The 27,302-nt window shown below is 51.4% G+C and overlaps 1 protein-coding gene across 1 annotated transcript in view; it reads left to right on the forward strand.

Annotated features, from left to right (window-relative positions):
* The first annotated feature begins 733 nt into the window (after positions 1-733).
* The window catches only part of MOCOS (molybdenum cofactor sulfurase), a 43,387-nt gene continuing 16,818 nt past the window's right edge, over positions 734-27,302 (forward strand). Inside the window, exons 1-9 of the mRNA XM_079784097.1 lie at positions 734-970; positions 5,369-5,458; positions 8,855-8,921; positions 9,765-10,412; positions 14,121-14,197; positions 15,563-15,762; positions 20,804-20,920; positions 22,098-22,613; positions 24,940-25,102. Of these exons, the coding sequence (XP_079640223.1) occupies positions 823-970; positions 5,369-5,458; positions 8,855-8,921; positions 9,765-10,412; positions 14,121-14,197; positions 15,563-15,762; positions 20,804-20,920; positions 22,098-22,613; positions 24,940-25,102 (2,026 nt within the window). The 5' untranslated portion in view covers positions 734-822. The remainder of the gene's footprint in view (positions 971-5,368; positions 5,459-8,854; positions 8,922-9,764; positions 10,413-14,120; positions 14,198-15,562; positions 15,763-20,803; positions 20,921-22,097; positions 22,614-24,939; positions 25,103-27,302) is intronic.

Consider the following 27,302-nt stretch of genomic DNA (forward strand, 5'->3'; position numbering starts at 1 on the left):
CTTTCACTACTTCACACCTGGGCCCTATTTCGGGCACCTGACCGCCCGCCCCGAGCCCGGCCCCACACTTCCTGAACGGGACTCTGCCTGCCCTCCACACTGGCCGCAACAGTGTCCCGGGACCAGCCGCTCAGTTCCCCGGCATCCCGGATGCAGGCGCGAGGCCGGAAAGGGACAGGCGCTCTCGCCCAGGTCTCCTCCTGGCTACCGGGTTCGGACTTGAGTAACAAACCTCGTGCCTCTCCAATCTTACCCCCCGCCCCCCTTTGCTCAGCCGCATTCTCAGGACCTGCGAGCACACGCTCCTCCGGGGAGCGCCCCCGGGGAAGTCCCTGCAAACGCCCTGCCCCGCACACCGGATCCCGCCGCGGAGAGCGACGGTCCCCGGCGCTGTGAGGAGCTCGGACCCGGGAGAGTCCGCGGGGAGGGTTACGAGGATGCCGAGCAGAAAGTGCAATCTGCTCCTTCTTTCGCCGGCCTCCCCGTGGGACACCGATAAGGAGAACTTAGCACTCCGTGTCCGGGCAGCTCCGTGAGCTCCGTGGGGACGCTGTTCTAAGCGACAACAGAAACGGGCATTCTCCCCCCCCCCCCCCGCCCCCCAGCCCCAGGTGGGAAAAGGCAGGAAAGAAGTGAAACTTCGCGAGTCAGCGCGGCCCAGGCCAGCCCGGCCCGTCCCAGACGCGCCGCCCACCGCCGGGACTCGGGGCCAGTGCGGGGCGGAGGCGTGGAGGCGCGGCCCGGGCGCGACGGGCGGAGTCCTCGTGGGCCGGCTCTCCCCGGGCCCGGCCGCCCGGACAGCGCGGCGGGCAGGCCTGGGCCATGGCCGATGGGGCGGCGCAGCCGGGGGCCGAGCTGCTGGCCTTCGAGCGATTCCGGGAGGCGAGCGCGCAGCCCCTCGCCTACGGCTACGGCCACGGCCAGCGCGGCCTGCGGGAGCTGCGGGCGCGAGAGTTCGGGCGCCTGGCAGGTGAGGCGCGGGGCACCTGCGCGGGGCTGGCGGGCGGCGGGGGCTGGGGGGTGGTGGGGGTGGTGGGCACGCGGCTTCTAAGGAGTTTCCTGCTCCAGGTGGCAGCGCGTTACCTAGTTTGGGGCGCATTTTGAACGGAAAGATTTGGAGGGACTTGCCCTCGCGTCTGCTGCGTGGACACGGCTCCCTGAGGTCCCACCGGCAAACCCCGGGACTTCTTGCTACTCTTGCTCCGTAGACTTTCCGGGGTATCGGGCCAACCTAGACCCGTTTCACCGTCCCCACCCTCCGCGAACAGGGCTTAGGATTCTGCCGTCGAGGCCGCCGACTCTAAAGGTCCAACGGGAAGCGGGGCTGCCAAACGCTGGAGTGTCCAGGGGCCCTGGCTGTCGGATGCTCCTCCGGGCGGCGGAGCGCCGCGTGGGCGGTCAGCGCGCCTGTAAGACGGGGGCTGAGGCCGCTGGGCAGGGTCCCCCGCCCCAAAGCTGCGTTCCAGTCCGCTGAGATAGCTCACAGGCAGCTTTTATTTTCGAAACCTCCTTTTTCTCATTTTAGAACAATGCCTCTGCCCCCAGCTTGCCAGGGGGTGGGGACTGGAAGAATTAGCAAAGTGTAAACTTTGAGCGCTGGGTACAAGGCGAGCCTGGAAATTGGGCACGAGGTCGGGGTGCCCTTGAGTTCTGAAAGGTGGGACAGGCTGGCTAAGTGTGAAATCAGCCCCGATCTGGCCTGTGGCGGTTCCCAGCGCGTTACTGCAAAGCGGGCGCCCCCGCCCCGCCCCGCCCCACACGGCCCCGCCCCGCCCTGCAGGGTAGGACTGACCCTTTTGCTAGAGACCTTGTGAGGGGCTTCCTGGAGCCCCGGAGCAGGGCTGGTCCTCAGGTTCAGTGGCAGGTCGGGTGCCGGCACCCGGATGAGGTGTATTTATTGTTTTGGTGAACATTTGGTGGCTGCGCCTCCCTGTGGCAGGGCACCAACCACCTACATTTCATTAATCGGGTAGCTGATTCCAGCTCTTTGGGTTATTTCCTGAGGTTTCAGTTAGTGACTCTTCCCCCCCCCCCCCCCCTGTTGGGGCCTTTGAGGGGTGTGGCCTGCTTTTTGCGTGTCCCAGTCTGTAGTTAAGGGGGAGGCTCGGGCGGAAGGCGGGCCTTCTGGCCGGCCTGCTCCACTCCCTCCCCGTTGAGAGCGGCACATTCACCTGCGGGAGACAGACAGCCCTTGTCCCTCTGCTTCCACCTTCTGTCCCTGAGAAGAAGAAATCTTCTTTTTATTATAGAAATCTCCTACCCACCGAAATAGACTGGTGCACTGAACACCCACAGGTGCGGAGGGAGGGAGGGAGAGAGGGAGGGAGGGAGGGAGGTTTCCCTTCCTTTTGAAGCAAGTCCCAGAGGCTGTAGTCATTCAGTCAGTAATTATTTCAGCACCTTAATCTCCTCCAGCTCTGACCCAACCCCCCACCGCTCCAAAAAAAAAAAAAAAGTAGAGCTGTGTTCTCTGGGCACCTCCTTGTTTCACTCTTGTCCTTTAAGGAATAGCACCTTCCCCTTCAAATTCATAATTTGGATGTGACAGCCAGGATTTCAGGCTGGGCTTCAGAGCCCCCTTAACGTCTACTGTACACATGCGCCTACCCTTACTGTGGGGTTACCTCTGGATAAACCCATCATAACTTGAAAATATCGTAAGTGGAAAATGCATTGAATACACCTACTGAACGCCATGGCTTAGCCTAGCCTACCTTGAACGTGCTCAGAACACTTGCATTAACCCACAGTTGGGCATCAGTTGTTCACCCTCGCGATAGCATGGCTGTCTGGGAGCCATGGCTCGCTACCGCTGTTGAGTATCACAAGAGAAGATCGTACTGCATATTCATAGACCAGGAGAAGATCAAAATTCAAAATTCAAAGTATGGTTTCTGCTGAATGTGTATCGCTTTCATGTCATCATAAAGTAAAAAAAAATTGTTAAGTCAAATCATCACAAGTTGGGGACTGTGTGCACTTGTGGTAGTGTTGTGTGCATCCTTATTTATTTGTCTATTCATCTACTTAGTGCAGGTTCCCAGCATTTTCTCTACATTATGATTGAAGTAGGCTTTTGTGGACTAAACTCACCCCTCCCACCACTAGGAGTGTTGGAACATTTCTACTCCTCTTCACCCCCTCATAGGACAGAGGAAAATCAAACAAACAAAACAAGCCAAAATAATATAACTTGTACTTCCTCTTCCTTCCCCATCACCCCACAGATTTTCTGCAGGCTTGAGAATTTGTCTGGTTAAGTGGTAGTTCTTGATATTTAAATGCTTAACCTTCAAGTCTGAAATATTTTGCCTAATCAATTGGATGGGAACTTCTTTGTCTTGGTGAAGGGAGCGTATTCAATATACAGACGTGGTTCAAGTGCTTCTTGAAGCTTCAGGGTCCTGATGGCCACTATTGATGGAACTGAGAGCTGAAGGAGCATGACCCAGAAGAGACACTGGAATTTCCTTTCTTGAAGACCTAATGCCAGTTGGTTTGGGGTAAATTCGCCTTCTTCTAAGAACAGCTGAACCCTGTGACATGTGTGCCAGGCACTGGACTGGGCCCTGTCATACACCAACTCATTTAACTTTCATCCCATTTGCAGATGAAGGATTAGGGACCCAGAATGGCTAGCAGGGACCCAGAATGGCTAGCAGGATTCGATGAAGGTTGGTTGACTTGGATTCTGCGCTGTTAACCGCTGTGCGGGGTGACCTCCTAAGAGCAGATCTCTAGCTGATTTAGATCTCTAGTTAGTTTTGCAACATGAGGTTCTGGACCAAAGGCCAGTGCAGCCTTCCCCCAAATGGCTTCCTGGCCCCGCACAAGTCTGTGGGCAAAGTGCTGCTGCCTCAGCACCCCCTCAGGTTTTACGTGTGTCCTGGGCTTCACACGAGCATCTTCCCCAGGGCCTGGGGGGAAGAAAGCCTTTCTTTTGGTATGTAATTTTGTATAACTGAATCTTCACTTAAAGAGAACATTATTTTTACAATAATTTTCTGGACCAGATAATACATTTACATGATAACAACATGCAATAAACTAGGAATAAAAGGAAATTTAATCAACCCGATGAAGGCCATCTATAAACAAATAAGCAGAGCTAACATCATACTTAATGGTGAAAAACTGAAAGCTTTACCCCCTAAGATCAGGAACAAGACAAGGATGTCTGTTCTTACCACTGGTATTCAACATTGCACCAGAGGTTCTAGCCAGGATAGTTAGGCAAGCAAATGAATGGATCTATTTACATTGTATATTCTTGAAAATGTGTTTCAGAGTTTGTTCCCTATCAGTATTTTTAAAGTACCAGATGGGTATACAATAATCCTTTATTTTAAATACATGGTGATGAACACTTAAGTCATTTCTGATTTTTGTCTATAGCAGACAATACTGCATTGACAAAGATCAGAAAGGAATATCCTCATAGACAGCCCATTTCGTAAGAGCACGGTTATTTATAAGATAGAATAATTGATAGGTCAAAGAGAGATTGCATTTTAAAGTATTACCAATATTGCCAAATTGCTGTCCATAAAGAAGTTTTGCTCAGTGGATAGAGCTGTTGGCCTGTGGACTGAAGGGACCTGGGTTCGATTCTGGTCAAGGGCACATGCCTGGGTTGTGGGCTCGATCCCCAGTAGGTACAGGTTCTGTTATCTCTTATCGTTGATGTTTCTATCTCTCTCTCCCTCTCCCTTCCTCCCTGAAATCAATAAAAATATATTAAAAAAAGAAAAGAAGTTGTACCAATTTGCCTTCCTACCAGCCATGTACCAGCGGGCCTGTTTTCCCACACCTTCACCCATGCAGTGAGTTATCCAACTTTTGATCTTGACCCTCCGATGGTAAACCTCTTACTCTCATCTAAATTTGCCTTTCTGGTTTGTGACCGAGGCCGGAAAGATCATGTAAGTTACTAGTATTCTCTGAAGCGCTGAAGCTTCAGAGAGATGTAGCATTCACCACGGGAAGCAGAATCAGGTCTCCAGGCCAGGGAGGCTGCACAGAACCCGGAAGAGGGTGTGAGTCAGAAGGTGACCCAGCTTTAGGGTCATTAACCAGAGCCCTCTGTTGGGCTCCTCCTCTGTGTGAGAAACTCCCCCAGGTTCCTAAGAGAGCTGGTTAGTCAGGAAGACTCTCAGGCTCATTAACTATTGAAAGTGCAGTTCTTCCATTGCCCACGTCTGCACTTGGATTAAGAAGCACATCGAGAGGCTGGGAGATAGGAGTGGCCTGAGGTTATGCCCAAACGCATCCCATGGGCACGGCTCACGCTCACATAAACCAGATCTAGGTGCAAGGAGTGGGAAACCTCTGAAAAATAACCACAGCTTTATTCTGTGCTTTCTCTCAGGAACTGTCTACCTTGACCATGCAGGAGCCACGCTGTTCCCCCAGAGCCAGCTCAGGAGCTTCACTCGCGACCTCCTGGAAAACGTTTACGGTAAAGAAGAACACACCATCACTGGTTTTTGCAGTGGGCGTTAGCCAACTACCTTCAGTGGATCTGTCTCTGCTTAATAAATGTTGGGTTAATAGACGGGACCGAGCCGGGACCCAAAGCTGAATAAGCACGATGATGAGGGGATCAGGCAAACACATGTCATTCCTTACAACATGCATGCCTCTCAAACACATGTCATTCCTTACAACATGCATGCATCCAAAAGTTGGATAACTCACTGCATGGGTAAAGGTGTGGGAAAATAGGCCTGCTGGTACAAGGCTGGTAGGAAGGCAAATTGGTACAACTTCTTTTTTTTTAAAATATATTTTTATTGATTTCAGGGAGGAAGGGAGAGGGAGAGAGAGATAGAAACATCAACGATAAGAGATAACAGAACCTGTACCTACTGGGGATGGGGCAATTGGCTCAGGGGCACGTGTGTTACTTCCAGAAGAAAGGGTCGGCGTCAGGAAAGGCACAGAGGCACAGGTGCTGTATTTGGTGGTGGGAGGGCCTCTGGGACTGGCACTATACACAGAGTGGGACAACAGGGGGAGCAGGCAAGTGTTCATTTATTCACTCCATAAATATTTGCCAGCCACTCTGGTGTCGGGGGCATGGTGCAAATGGGCACAAAGTAACCAGTCCCTGCCTTCATGGACTCTGGTCTAGTCGGGGCAAGACCTCAAGTCAGTGATCTCCAAGAAAATGTAAATTACCAACTGTGTGAAGGGCTGTGAACCAAAGGCCATGGCGTCTGGATCTGCAGAATGACAGCAGGTGGGCATGTTAGAGAGTGGGAATTTTTGAGCATGCTTCCAGAGAGGCCGTGGACTATGCCCCAGATAGAGATGTCAGTGCTGACACCAGGCCAGGCCTTGAGATATGGTCTCATGGCCCCTTCCCAGCACATAGGCCTTTTTTCATAGAACACTGTCAGCTTTCTGAAGAACAGGATGACCCTGTGAATAACATGGTTGTCATTGGCATGATCCTGACATTGCCTGGGAAAAACTGTTTTGTCTTGGGTTACTTGTTCTGCAAAAACCAGATGTGGTTAATGTGCTTAAAAGTGGTCCTACACAAAGGGTCGCTGCTGCTCTCTGGTCTCCCTGCGTGGAGAATGGCAGAGCAGTCGTCCGGGTAGTCGCTTGGCCCGGCTGGCCGGCTAATAAAGGCTCCCTAAATTTTAATTTGGTCTGGGCTCCAGTGGTCATTCACTCGCATCCACTCCACAACAGGCAGTGTGAGCGTCAGGGAAGTTTTTGAGGAGTGGGCTCGATGCTGGAGGATGAGCAGGAATTCACTCAGAAAAGTGTCAGGAGAAGGGCAAAGGGAACAACATGAGCCAGGACCCTGCTGTGGTTTCAGGAACCAGCCCAGGAACTCAGAGGAAGGCATGAATGGAAAGGTAGGTAGGTACCTTATGGGTGCTCTGTAGAGTTTGAACTTTATTCTAGAAAGGATGGCCAGTCACTGAAAGCATTAATCAGCAGCATAATGTGATCAGGAGATAACTTTGGAAAGCGACTTTGAAATAACCCGTAGTAGCAGGTGTAACCATGGTAATGATAATAGCAATAAGTGATAACAGTAACCTGTACGGAGCACTCATTGTGCTGCAGGTACTGTTCCAAATGCTTCATCTGTATTCTCTCTCCATCCTCAGGGCAAGCTCAGGTACAGGTTCTGTTATCTCTCCTGCTGTCCAAGCGAAGAAACTGCCCGGGGAGGCAGGTCATTACTCCGAGGCCACATTGTCAGGAAGCGCTGGGGCTGGGTGCAGTCAGGGGAGCTGAGTCTCCAGGCAGCTTGGCTCCCTGGAGTTAATGAACAGAACTGGGCTGGCCACCTGTTGGGAAACTTGTAGAAGAGGTTCTCGTATTGGCTGACTTCCAGTTCCAAAGGCTCTTCCTAGATCCTGTCTTGTTTGTTTTACTTGCTTTGTTGGTTTAGCAGGTTTTTTAAAAAATTTTTTTTAATTGATTTCAGAGAGGAAGGGAGAGGAAGAGAGAGATAGAAACATCAATGATGAGAGAGAATCATTGATTGCCTGCCTCCTGCACGCCTCACAATGGGGATCCAGCCCACAACTTGGGCCTGTGCCCTGACTGAGAATTGGACTATGACCTCCTAGTTCATAGGTCTACGCTCATCCACTGAGCCATGCCGACTGGGCCAGATTTCTTGAGTTATATTTTATATCCACAAAATTCACATATTTCAAGTGTACAATTCAATGATTTTTAGTCTCACTATAAATCATTTGGAATATTTTCATTCTCCCAATAAAATTTCTGATGCCCATTCACAGTTGATCTCTGTTGCTTCTCCAACCCCTCAACCTGCCACTCTGTCCCCTCACTCTCACCCCAAGCCACCACTGATCTACTACTTTCTGTATCTCTATACAGTCGCCTTTGCTGGACATCTCTATATATAAAGGCTAATATGCAAAGTGTCCCCTCGGGAGTTCGATTGGGAGACGGGGAGTTTGATCACTCGCTATGATGTGTGCTGACCACCAGGGGGCAGCGCAGAATGAAGGAAGGCCCCAGTCAGCAGCTGGCGGCCTGAAGGCCCCAATTGGCCCTGATTACTGGCCAGGCTAGGGACCCTACCCATGCACGGATTTTGTGCACCAGGCCTCTAGTTTTATATAAGTGGAATCATGCAAAATGTGATCTCTGTGTCTGGCGTCTTTTTTTAAAACAAAATCTTTATTGTTGAAAGTATTACATATGCGCCCCTTTCCCCCCCATTGACCCCTTCTAGCCCGCCCCGACACCCCACCCCATGGCATCTTTCACTTAGCATGCTTTTGAGGTTCATGCATGACATAGCTAGTAGTTTGTTCCTCTTTATTGCCAAATAAAATTTAAAAAATATATATTTTATTGATTTTTTTTACAGAGAGGAAGGGAGAGGGATAGAGAGTTAGAAACATCGATGAGAGAGAAACATTGATCAGCTGCTTTCTGCACACCCCCTACTAGGGATGTGCCTGCAACCAAGGTACATGCCCTTGACCGGAATTGAACCTGGAACCCTTCAGTCCACAGGCCGACCCTCTATCCACTGAGCCAAACTGGTTAGGGCACCAAATAATTTTTCATTGTACGGATATGTTACATTTTATCTATCTGTTCACCAGTTGATCGACGTTTATGTTCCAAGAATTTAGCTTTACAAATGGAGCTGCTATGAACATTCTTGTGCATGAATTTTTGTGTGGACATGTTTCCATTTCTATTGAGTATATTGGAGTGGAATCATATAATAGTTTTATGCTTAACTTTTTTGAGAAACCAAGGGAGAGGGTTTTGGATGAATAGAAAAGGAGAGACCATAAGTAGTGAGTGACTTGATGGCTTTGTCTTTGTAACCCCTCAGGTAACCCTCACAGCCAGAACATCAGCAGCAAGCTCACCCAGGACACCGTGGAGCAGGTGCGCTACAGGTGAGCGGCAGGGACGGCCCCCGGAGCAGGCTCTCCGAGGTGTATGGACCTGCTTCCTACACCTGCCCACATCCCAGGTTCTGAACTGGTTTCAGGAAGATCACGTTCAGTTAAACGGCCACACACACAATGAGAAAGAAAGATCAGGGTCCGAGGTTGGGAAGGTGAGAGAGAGCAGGTGCCAAAGGGGTCCGACCGGAAGCACAGGGAGGCAGCTGAGGTGCGCACCGCTGTGTGTGTGGCTCTGGGCTGGTGCCCTAGTTCTTGGGGGACCAGAGTAATAAGGAGTGACCCAGGTCCTAGGTCTTGTTTTTAGAGAGAATAAATACAGTTTCTCTGGTTTTTCTTTTCATGTTTCATTAGGCATCTTGTTTTATTCATCCCCCCTTTTTACTAGTATTTGCACGTGAAACAGCTCTTTATATTTTCCCACATGTAGTAATTAGCGTTCGGTAAATAATTTCCAAGTGGTACCTATAGTTACTTGAATTGATACAGTTTCAAATTATTTCCAACTTGAAAGGGATACTGGGTTGCCGATCTTAAAAGCAACGTGAAACAAACTGGGGACTTAAAACTTATGGTAGAGCCAGAATAGACCAAGAGGGGAGGGTGTTTTCAACTAAGGCAAGGCAGCTGGGTGGGGGCTGGAACTTGGGAAGCAAGGGGATTTTGCCAGTTTGAATCCATTGGTCAACTCTCCCCACACCTGCTCTGACTTCACGGGGATGGCAGAGCCTACCTGGGTTTGGTTCTAGCTATTCGGGCAGAGAGATGCCACGTGTAGTGGAAATGCAGCTGATGGCACACACTGAGCGCCGAGCGCGATGCTGTGTTTTCCAGGGTCCTGGCGCACTTCCGCACCTCCCCGGAGGACTACAGCGTGATTTTCACCGCCGGGAGCACGGCTGCCCTTAAGCTGGTGGCGGAAGCCTTCCCGTGGGCGTCCCGGGGCCCCGAGAGCAGCGGGAGCCTGTTCTGTTACCTCACCGACAGCCACACCTCCGTGGTGGGCATGCGGACGGTCGCCACAGCCAGGAATGCCACTTCCATCCCCGTGAGGCCGGAGGACATGCAGTCGGCCGAGAAACGGGGTGCTGCCGCCAGAGACCCCGACTGCCAGCTTCCGCATCTCTTCTGTTACCCGGCGCAGAGCAACTTCTCTGGCACCAGATACCCGCTGTCCTGGGTAGGAGAGGTCACGTCGGGGCGCCTGTGCCCGGTGAGCGCGCCCGCACCGGGGCGGTGGTTCGTGCTGCTGGACGCGGCCTCCTATGCGAGCACCTCCCCGCTGGACCTGTCGGCTCACCGGGCGGACTTCGTCTCCCTCTCCTTCTACAAGATCTTCGGCTTCCCCACCGGCCTGGGGGCGCTGCTGGTGCATCACCGGGCGGCTCCCCTGCTGAGGAAAACCTACTTTGGAGGAGGCACGGCCGCTGCGTACCTGGCAGGAGAGGACTTCTACATCCCCAGGCCGTCGGTGGCAGAAAGGTCACCTCTCCTGAGAGTGGTGGGGGCAGCGTCCAGCGAGGCTGGGGTCTGGCTGTGCAGCCTACAGGGTTGTGCAGGGGAGTCAGGGGTTGGCCATTCCTGGCAGGGACGGAGGCTGGCGGCAAGGCTCAGATGTGGGGGGCAGAGGCCATGGCTCAGTGAACTCTGCTCCTGTTGGCGGGCCCCTTTAGCGAGGGGCTGGGGGCGGGGGGAGCAGGAGGGCTGCAGGTGAGGGCTGCACGCAGAAGAGGTGAGAAGTCCTCACAGAGGAAGGAGGGGGCCCCAGGCCTTTGCACAGAGTGCTGGTGAGGGGTGTCCATGAAAGCAGCGATTTGAACGATTTTGAACCAGCATGCACACACGTGACAGCATAGCTGGCTTTTAGCAGCTAGAATCAGCTCAGCTTGGCCCGGGTTAATAGGAGGAATCAATTGAACGAGAGGCCACCGGGCTTGTGGGGCACTGTTAACAGCTGCCTCTGTGAGCCCCGCTGTGCGGTACAAAGGACATTGGAGGGCAGGCAGCTACTTGGCATCCAACGGCACAGGCCTCTGCTGGGGTTTTCCCAGGCTGCAGGGCAGGCGACGTGGCTCATGCTCAGGAATTTCCCAGATGGCGATGGGACCCATAAGGTCTAATAGGTGAGAGGCCGAAACTGGTAGCTGAGAACTCAGGGTTCCGCTGGTTCCAACAGGAGGGGGTGCCACGGGGTTGGGGCAGGTTGGGTCTGAGAAGGCCTGGGGCCTGGATGGGAAGGGGGTCAGATCCTCCACAGACCCAGGTGCAGACTTAAGGGTCCTGCAGAGAGGGGCATGGCTTTGGCAGTAGAGTTATTGGTCATGTGTGTAGGCCCCAGAGCTGGTTTCGCTGGGGAGTGAGTCCCAACTCCAACACACCCCAGCCGTGGGGACAGGGGCATGTGGCTTGATCTCGGCACCTCCTGTTTTTCCTATAAAGTGGGTCTCTAGCCTTGGCCGGTGTGGCTCAGTGTCATCCCATACACCGAAAGGTTGCAGGTTCGATTCCTGGTCAGGGCACATACCTAGGTTGTGGGTTCCATCCCCGGTTGGGGCACATACGGGAAGGCACTAATTGATGTTTCTCTCTCACATTGATTTTTTTTTCTCTCTCTTCCCCTCTCTCTTAAATCAACAAGCATGTCCTCTGTTATCCCACTCAGAGTAACTTCTGGTGAGGATTAAAAATAAAAAAAAGTGGCTCTCTAAAGGATACAATTCTTTAGCACTAATAGGTGAAGCACCAAGATGGAGTTGGCATCAATACATTGTGAGGCTATTTGATGTCTTTTTTATTTAGAACGTCCCGTAGTTGGGGGACTCTAAAACAAACACTAATGTAAAACCTTTTGAATATAAGTGTGATAAGTTAATGTGTAACATAGTTAAGTGAGAAAAGAAAGACAGCCATAACATATGAATTAAAGGCAGAACAACATGACAACCCAAACTTTATTGAGCCAATAGGGCATGTGAAGGCAGGGAGAGGTGGGCAACTCGTTCCAGGCAGGTGTGGGGGGGCTGGGCTGGCCCAGAGCACTTTCCTCCCGTTTGGGTGGGTTGTCACACTGGCAGGTGCCACACCGAGATGCCCAGCAAGCTGAATGTTTTTCTTGTGAACTTAGGGATAGAACTCAAGAAATTTAATACACAACCTACATGTTTCTTGAACATGTGACCTAGACCAGTGGTCGGCAAACTGCGGCTCACAAGCCACATGCGGCTCTTTGGCCCCTTGAGTGTGGCTCTTCCATAAAATACCATGGCCTGGGCGAGTCTATTTTGAAGAAGTGGTGTTAGAAGAAGTTTAAGTTTAAAAAATTTGTCTCTCAAAAGAAATTTCAATCGTTGTACTGTTGATATTTGGCTTTGTTGACTAATGAGTTTGCCGACCACTGACCTAGACCATGTTGTTCATCTTTTCTATTTGATAACTCAGTCTTTGATGAAAACAAGCAACCTCCCTTTCCCCCTAAGAGCCTATTAATTATGGATTAATAAGTAGTTATTTATTATTGGTCAATTAATAACAAGTCATTATTGGCAAATAATGTTAAATTTATTAAAGATTAATTAGGTACTAATTCATTAGTGGTTAATCAACTAGTAGTTTATTATTGATCCACTGATTCTGTATGTCCCTTAATTACCATTCATTTTATAAGGAAACTAATATTGCAGCAACAATATTTTGAGCAAACCTTACCCCTGCAGTCTTAACATACAGAACACAGTGTTCTCACTGAAAGCTTCAGCTTGCACCAGGCTGCTGGTTGCCACCACCCTTCATCCCGATGCTCGCGGACCTCCCAGTGTCCCCCGCTGTCCCATCGCTTCTGCAGCAGCCAGAGGTGTCTTGTGGAAGTCTAGGTCCCATCCTGTCACTCCTCTCTGCTCAGGGCCCTCAGGCCCCTGCTAGCTCATCGGGGTGGAAGTCCTCTGACTGTATCTCCTCCTCCCCCGCCTGGCCCGCTCCCGCCCGGCCCCCGGGGCCTCTTTGCTGCTGGGGTGTGTGTGTGTGTGTGTGTGTGTGCCAGGCTCCCTGTGCTCAGGGTGTGTGCTGCCCCTTCTCCCCAGGACGCTGTTCTCTCTGACACTGTGGACTCAGCTGTTTCAAAATGAGCGGCCTCCCCGCTCCCTCACATCCAGGCCTCTTTGCTCAAATGGTCTCCCTCGGAGAGGACCTCCCTGACCCCCTCTCTAGCGCGGCCGCCAGCCCTCGGCTTTATGCACCTTCATCGCACTTGTCACCACCGGCGTGTTGCTTATTTGGCTTCTCTGCCTGGGTGTTGCTTGTTGCGCCTTGTTTCTGGGCCTCAGGAGGATGGAAGCGCGTGAGGGCAGGGGTTTTACCTGTCACGTTCACTGCGGCATCCTGGGCACCTAGAACCGTGCCTAGCATCCAGCACGACAAAGATCTGGTGAATGATTATAAAATGCCAGCGCACGAACCCCTGGATAATCAGGAAGAGGTGCGTCTGCTGTGTGGAGAGCCTCATCGTTTTTATTTATTTATTTATTAAATATATATTTTATTGATTTTTCACAGAGAGGAAGGGAGAGAGATAGAGAGCTAGAAACATCAATGAGAGAGAATCATCGATCAGCTGCCTCTTGCACACCCGCTACTGGGGATGTGCCCGCAACCAAGGTACATGCCCTTGACCGGAATCGAACCTGGGACCTTTCAGTCAGACGCTCTATCCACTGAGCCAAACCAGTTAGGGCAACCTCATCGTTTTTTAGAAACGCCTGTGGCTCTGTAGACTTGGGAATCTCAGGCTCTTGCAAAGATGCCCCCCCCCCTCGCTCCCCCGGGCACCGCTGATCACACTGACGGTGCCCTGCCAGTGGGGCCCTCTTGGGGTCAAGTACAGCCTTTCAAGAGCCCACAGCCCTTGAGGTTCTGTCAAATCCGAAGTCTTCTTGGGGCAGCCAGGCATCTCACTGTTTGCTCATGCCTCAGATGGCGACTGTCTTTAGGGCCTTTGGTCACTGCTGCCAGCCCGTCCTGAGGAAGCTGCGGTGGGTCTGGTGTGCGGAGCCCTCTGCCCCGAGGAGGAGAGTGATGCTGATGAGGCGGCAGAGAGAAGGTGTTCACAGATGTGGCTGAGCCGGAGTCATTACATGCCACAACATGCATGTGGAGACGCGGCCCCTGCTTGACCTCCTTCTCTCACCCTGGTTACAGGTTTGAGGATGGCACCATCCCGTTCCTTGACGTGATAGCGCTCAAACACGGATTTGATGCCCTGGAGCGCCTCACAGGTAAGGGGACATTGTTATCCCGTGGAATTTGCTCCCGTAGCCCGTGTCCCCCGGGGAGCCCAGCCCGGGGCGATTCAGAGGAAGGAGAGTGGGTGCGTGACTGGCACGCGGCAGCTGTACAGTGACCACCTTTAGAGCCGGCGCTGAAGAACATCTAAGTGACCCCTGAGGCAAGATCAAGGGACTGGGGCTTTTTGTCAGTTACAGAGCATTTTTGCAGGTAAGAGACAGCCCGAGGCAGGACATGAATCGCCTCACAGAAGCAGAGGAGACATCCCGGCTCCGGCACTGGGACCGGTTACAGGTCCCGAGGCCTCCTCCGCTCTTACTTTGCTGAGTGCCCCCTGCAGCCCCACCCGGGGTACATGGCTAGCCTGCTGCATCCACAGAGGAGCCTGTGCTCAGAGAGGCCACGTGCCTTCTCCAGGGCCGGGGAGCTGGCAAGTGGGAGGCGTGGATTTACACCCAGGACAACGAAGGCCTGACCCCGAGCCCCCAGCCACCGTGTCTGCCCCTGGCCTTTGCACATTTCCCTTCTGATGAGCTTAGGGGTGTGGGCAGATTGGGGCGCTCGCTGTAGGCTGACACAGACAGATGCCACTTCCCATCACCTGGGGCTTGACACGAAGGTACAGGCCTGGAGGAACCTCTGGCCGGTGAGCCGGGCATCCGCCATCCTGCCGTGGCCCTTCTAGAGGCTGAGCTCCTAGAGCTGGCGGCACCGCTTGTACCACCACGCGGAGAGGGCCCTGGGGTGAACCAGGGGCGTGGCTTCACGGTTAGGCAGCCCTTTCTCTGTCTCTTTTGTCACAACCATGGGGCCCCACAGGTCCTTAGCCTTAGCCCAACACGGGAGGCGGACGGGCCTCATGGGAGGAGAGAGGTGCCTGCAGGGAGGTGGGTGGGCATCATCCAGGACAGAGAGGAGGTAATCAGGACAGGCACTAAAAATGAGCGCTTTCCCCAGGAAAGATATCAACATGGCACCCAAACGCAAGGGGCAGGGTCTGACAGGGCCAGGGCACCTTTGAAAGTAGATCGACAATGCCAGTTTTCCAATAGAGCAAACCCCGATTTTTCCAACTTAATTGTTGTGTTGTTTTTTTTAAAGATTGTAGTAAGTGCGTAAGATTATATATATGAATGGCAGGTGTTCCCATGGGAAAATTCAGCAATGGTAAACTTGTCTAGTACCAAAGACCTAAACATTTATCGTATGGGCAGTACCAAACATTTACAAGTATTTAAAGTCATTAACATCAGGTCCAAGTTTGCCAGTTATAAGGATCTTGTTTTCTTAAAAATGAGAGAGTGAATTTTCTATAAAGCTAATGATTCTCTCTGGCGTTTTCTCCTGTTTCTGAGGCGGCATGGAGAATGTGCAGCAGCACACCTTCACCTTGGCGCAGTACACCTACACCGCCCTGCGCTCCCTCCGGTACCCCAGCGGGGCCCCGGTCGTGCGGATCTACAGCGACTCTGCGTTCTGCAGCCCGGAGGTGCAGGGTCCAGTCATCAATTTTAACGTGCTCGACGCCAACGGGCGCGTCGTCGGTTACTCCCAGGTGGGTTTTCTTTTCTTTCCATCGCACCTACCTGTTCACAGCAGGATGGCTCTTGTCTAAACTCGGCAGCCTCCCCAATCCCAAAATGTGCAGTCAAGGCCTCTGGGCCTTTGCAGGAGCTGTGACGAAGCCCAGGCTCGGCTGCGGAGGCCAGGCCCCTTCCGAGGAAGCTCTTTGCAAGCATGTCTGGTTAGTCCTCCATCCTCTTTATCCAGCCAGTAGTCAAGTGCAAGTGGGAAGGGAGAGGCGAGTCTCTGACAGCAGTGCAAAGGGACAGAGGTGCTAGCAAAGAGGACGCCCAAAGTCGTGTCGGCAGGAAAGCAGTGGAGACCAAGCACCATGTCCGAGGTCACTGATGTACAGACAGCTTGGTAGCCCCGGTGACACTCGAGAGCACATCACAGTGTCATGCAAAATCACAGGCCCGTTCTCACTATCTGTTTGTATGTTGCTTGCAACCCAGAACTCTTTTTTTTTTAAAGACAAGTGGAAACAATGTCCTTAGTACCACAGAAGCCCTTGCTTGTGCCACTCATAGCATGAGTTCAAAGGCTTTGGTGGGTTGGTTATAAAGGCGCTTCTGCAGGTATATCCTTTGTATCTATTTTCTCATGAAAATAGTGCTAGTAGGGGTCTGTAGGCCAGGAATGGCTTGCATTCTTGCCACAGTTGAGTAAGCTGGTCACTGGCCAGTCTTTTAAAAAGTCCAAAGTCACACCAAAGACTCAGACATGGCGGTTGGTGGTCACCAGATGGAGTGTTACAGACTGGGCGTGGGGAGTCCAGGTCCTTCCCGGAGCCGGGGTTCCTGCAGCTGCTCTGTGAGGAGCCAATGTGGTCATCAGATACATTTGCAGGACGGTTGTCTTCTTCCCTGGAAAGCTGCTATCCCCACACACTTTGTCAAACCCAGAATTTCTCAAAACAAAATCCATTTCTCAAGGAATAATTTTTTCCTCTTCTGAAGAGCCACAAACTTTCTGAGGAATAAACTTGAGAAATATTCTTCTGGGTTTTCACTGGTGTTGGGGACACAACCATCGAGAGTCTCTTGGGTAGGTTGACTGCAGGCCCCCGAGAGCCCCTTAGCTATACACCTGAAGAAGCAGCCCCAAAACTACTCAGAAGCATGTAATTTAAATTGTGTGTGTGTGTATGTGTGTGTATGTGTGTGTGTGTGTGTGTGTGTGTGTGTATGTGAAAAATGCATGGAGACAAAAGGTTTGCCTTCTTAGATATGCTATTCTAGGTCATTGGTAAAATAAGTTTTCTTTTTAAAAAAATACATTTTATTGACTTTTTACAGAGAGGAAGGGAGAGGGATAGAGAGTTAGAAACATCGATCAGCTGCCTCCTGCACACTCCCTACTTGGTATGTGCCCACAACCAAGGTACATGCCCTTGACCGGAATTGAACCTAGGACCCTTGAGTCTGCAGGCCGATGCTCTATCCACTGAGCCAAACCAGTTAGGGCTTATTCTTCTTTAAAAAAAATATATTTGTATTGATTTCAGAGAGGAAGGGGGAGGGAGAGAAAGATAGAAACATCAATGATGAGAGAGAATAATTGATCAGCTGTCTCCTGCATGCCCCTCACTGGGGGTCAAGCCCACAACCCAGGCATGTGCTCTGAATGGGAATCGAACCATGACCTCCTGATTCATAGGTCGACATTCAACCACTGAGCCACGCCGGCCGGGCAAATAAGTTTTCTTCTTAACCTTTTGCACTTGGATGTCGAGTGTGACTCGACACGGTTAGCATCGGTAGCAGCTCGTATGTCAAATTGTATTGAATGTATCAATAATTTGAAATATAAAAAAAATCCAAATAAATAAGTTTGTATGAAAAGAAACTCCAGTTTTTTATTCTACTGCCGCGCTTTGTAAAATCTGGGGTATTTAAAAAATTAAATCCCGAGTAGAATAAAGGAATCGAGAAAAAAGCAAGCGAGTGCAAAGGGTTAAACCTAAAATCAGTTTATGTTTCCTGAGGGTTAGAGGAAGATGGTGTGAAGTGTGCTGTGGCAGGTAGAGCGGGGAAAGAATTCCCATTTGCTCAGAGATGCTTCAAAGAAGAGGGACCGGCAGGGAGAGGGAGCTGCCTGTCCAGGCACCTCACTGACTTCACCAGGAATGCCGTTCCCACAGCCAAGTGTCTCCCTCTGTGCGTTTGTAGAGGAAGCTGGTCCTATGAGTAGATTCCGGGGCTGAGGCCAGGCCAGCTGTGCTGGTGCAGGAAGCCCAGCTGTGTTCTTCCTGGGCTGAGTGTGGGAACCAGATGGTGTCCTGGTTGGGTTTGGCTGTCTCTTTCCAGGATGTGTAAAAAAAACGTGGCCTTCTCTGAGAAGCCTTTGGGTTCTTGTTTTAGACATCCAGGCCTCCTATTTTCTTTTCTTTTCTTTTCTTGAAAGTATATTTTATTGATTTTTTTACAGAGAGGAAGGGAGAGGGATAGAGAGTTAGAAACATCGATGAGAGAGAAACATCGATCAGCTGCCTCCTGCACACCTCCCACTGGGGATGTCCCGCAACCAAGGTACATGCCCTTGACCGGACTCGAACCTGGGACCTTTCAGTCTGCAGGCCGATGCTCTATCCACTGAGCCAAACCGGTTTTGGCATAGGCCTCCTATTTTCATTCAGGATTCAGATTCTGACTGCCTCTTGCTGGCTCTGGGAGCATGAGCAAGTTAATTCAAACTCTCCATGTCTATATGAAGTGGGGATAACAATGCACCTTGCTGATAGTGTTGTCATGAGGATTAAATGGGATACACAGACAGGCCCTTAGTACAGGCCTGCGATGAAGCAAATGCTCAATAAACATTGAGCACCAAGGCTTCTGGGTGGGGAGTCTCGGGTGCTACCTGGTGGTCAGGCCTGTTCCTCACCCTCCCTGGATGCAGGGCTCATCCAGCCACAGCAACCTTCACCTCGCTGGGCCAGGACAGGCCTGTGTGGGATTCAGCAGGGTTGAGAGTGAGAGAAAACTCCGCCATGATGGGAAATTTGGATGAAGGGAAGTATGGCCCAAACAGCATCTTCTACTACATCCTCTTCTAGGCGGGGTTCCTGTCTCTTCCCCTTGAATTTTGGTGGGTTTACGACTTGCTCATAACCAATAGAATGTCCCAGGTGATATTGCATGCCTTTGGAAGCTAGGTCAGAAAAAATGAAGCCACGTTGGCCTTGTTCCCTGGGTCACTCACTTTTGGAGCCCTGAGTGACCATGTAAGAAGTTCTACCCGGAGGCTGTCCTGCTGTGAGGAAGCCACGCTCGGGGAGAGGCCAAGGGTAGGCACTATATGGGGGCAGTGCTATTTTGAGCCCGCTTAGCAGGGGAGGTCAGATACACACATGAGTAAGTCAGTCTCCAGGCGATTCCAACCTCCAATGCCACCTCACTCCCAGCTTTTGAGTCCTCCCAACCGAGACTTGAGAAATTAAGAATCAGAGTCAGGTCACCTCCTCGGTGCCCTTTCTCAATTCCTGACCCACCGTAGCTGAGAGCACAATAAAATGGTTGTTTTATTCCACCAAGTTTGGGTGGCTTGCTGCGCAGCAGTGATAACTAGGAGTGGGTGGGGAGAAGGCAGCTATAGTTGACTTCTGATTGAGCCTGGTGGGAGTTGGGGTAGGGGAGTGAGGAGCTTCCCTAGGGACACCATTGCTACTAATCCCTTACTAGAGCGCTGTTCTCAGAATTTACACTAGAGGGCGCTATTGCAATGAATCCCTTCCTCCGACCCTGGGAATGGGTTTGGCCAGACCCAGAGGTGCTCCAGGTCTCATCTCAGATTCCTGAGATGTCATGATTGGATTTCCACATCATTGAGCTGTTCCTCAGGGCCAAAGGAGTGGAGTTGTTTTCGGAGGCCTCTTGGTTCAGCCCAGAGAATAGCTTCTTCTCATTCTGATAGTCCAGGGGAGACAGCCATGGTCTTGACAAGAGAGGTACCATTGCCAGCACTCCCAGCCAGGGCCCAGGCTGGCCCAGGTGACCTGTGGTCTGCAGAGGGCGCCTTATCCTCGTGGCTGCTCTGGCGAACCAACGCGTGACTTCCCAGGGAGGAAAGTTTCCAGGGCTTACCCCACTGGACAAGATGTATTTGTTTCCCTGAACGCAGTTAGGTGACGCCCCTGAGTTTAACCCGAGTCACCGGGGCTGAGGCCCCTCCCTGGGCCTCCGGGCCCTGGGAGGAATGGAGCCCTTGGCCCACAGCAGAAGAGCTGGGACAAAGGTCCCCCATGCTAACCCTGCCTGTGTCTTGAGTGAATGGGAATCACCTCCCAGCACTGCCAGGGGACAGGAAAACGCCTTGGAACTTCTGGATTGAACAGCACTTCTGGGATTCAGCCCCAAGTTAGGGCATTATGAAAAGCAAATCGACAACACACAGGGTCAACACAGTCATGTCTTCAGTACGGCTGTGGCCCAGGCCGGGCTGCTCTGAGAGGTAGCTCAGCTTGGCCTGCTCAGGGATCAACCCCGTGGCGGAGGGTGCCAAGGGCTGCCACGTCGCAGCCACGTCGCAGCCGCACTCGGGTTCTGTGCTTATATTCATCTCGTTTGAAATGCGTGGGTCCTAACTTGGAATTTTGGCCTAATTTTTTTTAAAAAGTATTTTTTTTTTTGAAAGGGAGAGAGAGAGAGAGAGAGAGAGAGAGAGAGAGAGAGAGAGAGATATTTGTTGTTCCACTTATTTATGCATTCATTGGTTGATTCTTGTATGTGTCCTCACTGCGGACTGAACCCCCAACCTTGGTGTATCAGGATGACACTCTAACCAATCAAGCTACCTGGCCAGGGCGATACTTTCTCTTTCTCAGGCATACATCTATATCCCACTGGATAAACCTTAATGATCAGTAACATCTTATACAATGTGTTTAGTAAATGTGTGAAGATCATGGCACTTTATAGCAAACTTGCAGGCTCCTATTTTCATTTTATTGTTAGGAAAGGGAGGTCCAAATAGTGACCAAATAGTAATGCCAGTCATTCCTCACCTGGTTCCGTGTCACATTCAACCCGCAGGTGGAGAAGATGGCCAGTCTTTTCAACATCCAGGTGCGCACCGGCTGCTTCTGCAACACCGGGGCCTGCCAGCGGCACCTGGGGATCAGCGACGAGATGGTCAAGAAGCACCTTCAGGTGGGTGCCAGGCCCTGCGGCCCAAACCCCAGGGTGGCGCCCCCAAGAATCCTGGAGGCTGGCCTGGTGTCGGGGTGGGCGCTGATTCACTTTCTGAGCCCGCCCTGTGGATGTGCAAAGGAAACGGATCAACAAGCATGGGAAATGCTTCAGGATGGTATCGCCATGAAAGTCATTTTTTACTTTGAAGGCAAAATGTAGAGGCTGAAGAGGGGTTTGGACAGGGGGCAAGCATGCGTGGGAATATGCTCTTACATGCAGAGGGCCCTTAATTAGCCCGGCCCGATCAGGGTAAAAATCTCCAGCTGGAGTCCCCTGTCCTGGGCTGGGTGAGGAGGGGACCCTCCCAGGGGCATTCCGCGTCCATCAGAGCTCCTCGCTCCTCGCTCCTCGCTCCTCGCTCCTCGCTCCTCGCTCCTCGCTCCTCGCTCCTCGCTCCTCGCTCCTCCCTCCTCCCTCCTCCCTCCTCCCTCCTCCCTCCTCCCTCCTCCAGCGCTGAGGATTTCATTTCAAGGGAGAGCTGTTTGGAACCCTTTCATAACAGTTTGAGTGGCAGAGAGCTCTTATTTATTTAGGAATAGTTTCAACTTGAGTTGTTTGGTTGCCAGTAAATATCGCATATATTCGATCCCGACCAACCACGGCCAGGTTTTATTTGAAAAGAGAGAGAGGGAAGCTCAGAACACAAACAAGGAAGTCCAGGTGTGATGTTTGATCCTGTGGAATGAATGCCGGGCCCCACCTCCCTGGAGGACTGACCCGGATTAGGGCTGGGGAGGGGGGCGTCCTAGGCAGTGACCAACACCGGGGAGCTGAGTTTGGAGAGGCATGGGGACCTCTCGCCTTTCTTCCCTGCGCCCCACAGGGACCCTCGAGCTTCCTTCGTTCGTAGTGGCCTCAGCCCTGGGCGCTGCGGAAGCTTTGGCTCTGTGCGCAGCTCTGGGCAGATGCTTTCCGTGAAGTGTTTCCTTTAAGCTCTTACTGGCCCCTGAGATCAGTGTTGACCCCGATTTGCACTTGAGCAAAGGGCGATCTAGACAGTGAGTCCCTGCTGCGGGACTAGTCGCAGGCACGCAGCACAGGTTAGAGGCGCGATTCCTTTTTCTGGGTCCATTTATTTTACAAGATGAACAAAATTTATCTGAGGAGCAGCTGACTTCGTTCCCTTCTCTTCCAGGCTGGGCACGTCTGTGGAGACGACGTGGACCTCGTAGATGGGCAGCCGACAGGGTCTGTGAGGATTTCATTTGGATACATGTCTACTCTTGAGGATGCCCAAGCCTTTCTCAAGTTCATCATAGCCACCCGACTGCGCCCGCAAAGTAGCCAGCCTGTTCCTCAGGCCGCCCCTGGGGAGGCTGGCACCGCACCAGCAGAGACCGAGGCTCAGAGCACTGTGCCTGCCACAGTGCCCACCACCGAGCCCACCACTGGGCATATCACCGTGTCCACCATGCCTGCCACTGGGCACAGACCTAATCCCTCTCCTCGGGAAGACACCCCCACAGCCTGCAGGGCCGGGAATGGCTGGCCCCCTGCTGTGGGTGCTGTGCGTTTGCATCCACCGCTGGAGGCCACCAGGCCCCTGCAGGCCCTCCCAGAAAAAGCGGCAGCAGCCCCGGGTGGGGGCCTTGGGCCACATGTCATCACCAACCTTTTCCTCTACCCCATCAAATCCTGTGCTGCGTTTGAGGTAAGAGTTACAATGGCAGAACGGAGAGTGCTTCTTTTTTTGTTTATAATGTGGGTTTTTTTGGGGCAAAGTGCAGAAAAAAGTACAGAATATGAAAAAACATGCAGAAAATTCCACTCAAGGTTGGAGTATTGTGATGTATTAAGAGCCATTCTGTCTGCCTTTCTTGGTTTGGGCTGACTTTTGAACATGCCTCTGCCTGCTTGCGGGGACCCTTGAGGGGACCCTGAGTGGTGAACGCCTGCTTACTGTTTTGTTTTTTTAAATAATATATTTCTTTATTGGTGTCAGAGAGGAAGGGAGAGTGAGAGAGAGAGAGAGAGAGAGAGAGAGAGACATCAATGATGAGAGAATCATCGATTGGCTGCCTCCTGCACGCCCCCTACTGGGGATCGAGCCCACAACCTGGGCATGTGCCCTTGACTGGAATTGAACCGGGACCCTTTACTCCGCAGGCAGATGCTCTATCCACTGAGCCAAACGGGCTAGGGCCTGCCTGCTTACTGTTAATAATTATGGATACAACTTTCAGCGAATGCATGGGCTGCCTCCTTAGTGAGGCATTTTATGTGCCTGGTTCCATTCGATTTTTAAAACAACAATATGAGGCGCATGGTAGTACCATCCCCATTTTGTAGAGATGGAGCCCGAAGGCCACTGAGGTGAAGCGCTTTACCCAGGTCACCTGCTAACAGGGCAGAGCAGGGACTTGAATTCAGGTCTGCGACTCCTTATGCGACGTGTCCCCCTCCGCCCTCCCCGTGGAAGTGAACTATGCTGTCTACAAGCAGCAGGCCTGGGGTCACCCGAGCTGGTAGACGGGAGCGCCTGCCTTGGCACCCCCCGGCTGTGGCCAAAGTGAGGCTGCCTTTGTCATCTATGTGCGTCCACGTCCCAGGCCCAGGTCCCAGCATCCTGAGCCTCTGGGGTGACAGGCTCCCTGGCTCTTGGTCAGACATACGGGGGTCAGGGCTGTTTGTCACCTGCTTTTCGGGGTGCCCCACAAAGCCTGCCCTCCAGGCTGAGCCATAAACAAGCAAGTTCACCTCCACTTCAAAACAGAGGCAGGTGGGACTCCATGTGCCCTTGCGCACCAGGACTGTCTTCAGAGATGGGTCCTGTTCCGCGGGACAGCTACATCGCACAGCAGCACGGGCAGCAATTAGTGTTCCATCTCACAGATGAGGACACTGAGTCTCAGTAGGGTTTTGTACATTGCTCAAGGTCTTCCATCCTCTGCTCCTTCAAAATCTGAACACCTGAACACCTGCTACCTGCCAGGCTGTGGGGCAGAACCTGGTGGACAGTGATGAGCAAAATAGAAACGGTTCCTTCCCTGGTGGGAGCGGGGGGGCGCGGCAGCGGGGGCACTGTCTCAGAAGGGAAACAGACAGAGAACAAACACCACCCAAGGAGTGGAATGACACTGCTGATGAAGGCCAAGACGGCGAAGGTGGGGATGCCAGAGAGAATCCCAGTGGGTGGGTGACTTAGTCCATTCAGGCGGCTATAGCAAACCTGTCAACTAGGTGGCTCATGAACAACAGACATTGATGTTTCTCACAGTCTGGAGGCCTGACGTCCAACGTGAAGGCACAGGCAGATTTGGTGCCCGGTGAGCACCCACTTCCTGTTTCACAGACAGCTGCCTTCCTGCTGTGTCCTAACACGGGGGTGAGGGAGCTCTCTGGGCCTCTTTGAAAAGGGCGCTAATCCCATTCATGAGAGCTCCACCCTTGTGACTGAGTCACCTCCCACAGGCTCCACCTCCCAACAACTTTACATTGGGAGTTAGACTCTTAACATGAATTCTGGGGGGGACACAGACATTTAGTTCACTGCAGTGGGATACTTAGATTATATTTGGAGGCGGCAGGAAAGGCTTCTTGAAGAGGGGACATTTAACCTGAGACCTGGGAATCAGGCATACAGAGAGAGGGGGAAGAGCATTCCCGGCAGAGGGAACAGCATGTGAGGAGACCCTGAGGTGAGAAAGAGCCTGGCCCATTGGAGGAATGGAAGGAAAGACATGAGGCCAAAGAGTGGGGGGTGGTGAGGAGGGACTTGGGTGTTGTACCGCGCACATGCCTCACCTACTGAAGGAACGGGTTGAAATGGAGAAGGGCGGGTGTGCAGGGTGAGTGGGAGGTGTCTAGGTCCTTTGCACTGTCCTCTTTGTTCGACTTTCTTCTCTTCCTCCTGTTCTTCCTTCAGGAGTCTGTGCTGAATCCCTGAAGTCTAGCCGTATGTGTGCAGCCACTGCGCAGTAACGTGAAGGTCATTGTTGAGGAGCCCTGGCCTACAATGTGCTTCCCTTTTTGTTTAGGTGACGCAGTGGCCTGTGGGACACCAAGGGCTGCTGTACGACCGGAGCTGGATGGTTGTGAACCACAACGGCATTTGCCTGAGTCAGAAGCAGGAGCCGCGCCTGTGCCTGGTCCAGCCCCGCATTGACCTGCAGCAGAGGATCATGGTCATTAGAGCCAAAGGTGCGAAAATGGGTTCCTCTTCACTACGCAGCTGTCAGAGTGGCCTATATACTCACGTGAAAGGAAGATAAGGCTTTTCCTGCACCAAATATTGAAGTCATCCGAAAATGAAATGATGCCTAGAAGAGACAACAGAAAGCGTGTTCCTCTCGTGTTGTGGGAATTTTTCTGGGGGAAAGGTGAAGACCTGAGGGTCCAATCAGAAACTAAAGAGGCATAACTTCTGGAATTACGTGATGTGCTTTTCACTTACCCTCCTTTTATACCCTTCAGTCATCATAAGACAGGGTGGGTAAAAGTAGGCTTATAATAGTTTGTATGGAAAAAGACAGGCAGGATATGGTTATTACAACAGCTTTATTAACTCAAAAGAATGTCACAGTGGCACCATGCACTTAGGTACAATCTCATAAGTGCTCAATTGCTGGCCTTCATTCTTTACACATCCTTGCAGTCTTTGGAAGTCAGTAAAGAAACCCGAATTTCAGTGACCTGTTGGGTCAGCCCCACTGCCTCCTGAGGTGGTTGAAGTCAAACCTACTTTTGTCTCTACCCTCCTCCACCCTGCCCCATATGCACTGCATGCTTCCATTCTCTCTGCTGGCTTTTATTATAGATTAGTAGCATACATAAAATTACAGATCAGCTCTGTCCAGTGGAACTTTCTGTGATGGTGGAATATTCATTCTCTATATTGTCCATGTGGTAGCCACCAGTCACATGTGGCTACTGAACACTTGAAATGTGGCCAGCCAGACCAGAGAACTAAATTCTAAATTTTATTTAATTTTGATTAATTTAAATTGCTTCTAGTGGCTACAGTGTTGAATAGCACATGTATTTTGCAATTATATATTTGTAATTATATTTTGATTGTAATGCCTTATATTCAGTTCAGGAGAATTTATGTAATATAATATTGTCTTTTATATATAAACTAGAGGCCTGGTGCATGAAATTTGTGCACGGGAGGGGGGGCGTCCCTCAGTCCAGCCTGCACCCTCTTGCAATCCCGGACCCCTCAGGGGATGTCCGACTGACGGTTTAGGCCTGATCCCGCAGAGAATGAATATTCCACCATCACAGAAAGTTCCATTGGACAGAGCTGATCTGTAATTTTTTGTATGCTACTTGTCTATAATAAAAGCCAGCAGAGAGAATGAAAGCACGCAGTGCATATGGGGGGGGGGGGGGGCGGGGGAGGGCAGGGTGGAGGAGGGTAGAGACAAAAGTAGGTTTGACTTCAACCACTTGTGGGATTAGGCCTAAACCATCAGTCGGATATCCCTCTTGTAATCCGGGACAGCTAGCTCCTAACCGCTTGCCTGCTTGCCTGCCTGATCACCCCTAACCCCTCTGCCTGCCTGCCTGATTACCCCTAACCCCTCTGCCTGCCTGCCTGATCACCCCTAACTGCTCACCTGCCTGCCTGATCGCCCTTAACTGCTTATGCCTCGGCCCCCACTGCCACGGCTTCGTCCGGAAGGTCGTCTGGAAGGACATCCAGAAGGTCATTCAGCTGTCTGGTCTAATTAACATATTATGCTTTTATTATTATAGATAGTATTTATCTTCATTTAAGACTTCTTTACTTACTCCAAAAATTTAATAATATTTTCCAGAAAATTTCTGCACATTTTTGTATATATAATAGTTGGAGTATTTTGAATATTATTTTTTTCTATTAAATTGGTTATGAATGCCATATAGAAACACTACTGATTTTTGTATATCAATGTTTTACCCAGAATTTTTTCTGAATTTCTGTTAGTTGATCTGAAGATTTTGTCACATGTTCTATGTAAATTGGCATATTGTCTTCTAAAATGATAGTTTCATGCCTTTCTTTCTAATTTTTATTTCTGTTTTTCCTTTTAAAAATTTTTTTATTGATTTCAGAGAGGAATGGAGAGAGAGAGAGAGAGAGAGAGAGAGAGAGAGAGAGAGGGAGGAAGAGACATCAATGATGAGAGAGAATCATTGATTGTGTGCCTCCTGCATGCCCCACACTGGGGATGGAGCCCACAGCCTGGGCATGTGCCCTGACCGGGAATTGAGCCATGACCTCCTGGTTCATAGGTCGATGCTCAACCACTGAGCCACTGCTGGCAGGCTCCTTTTTTTTCTTTCTTTCTTTTTTTTTTTTTAAAAAAATCTTACTTCTTGGTTAGGCCTTCTTGTGTAATGTTGGGACAGTGAT

The sequence above is a fragment of the Cnephaeus nilssonii genome (genome assembly GCF_951640355.1).
Source record: "Cnephaeus nilssonii genome assembly, chromosome: 11".
NCBI lineage: Eukaryota > Metazoa > Chordata > Mammalia > Chiroptera > Vespertilionidae > Cnephaeus > Cnephaeus nilssonii.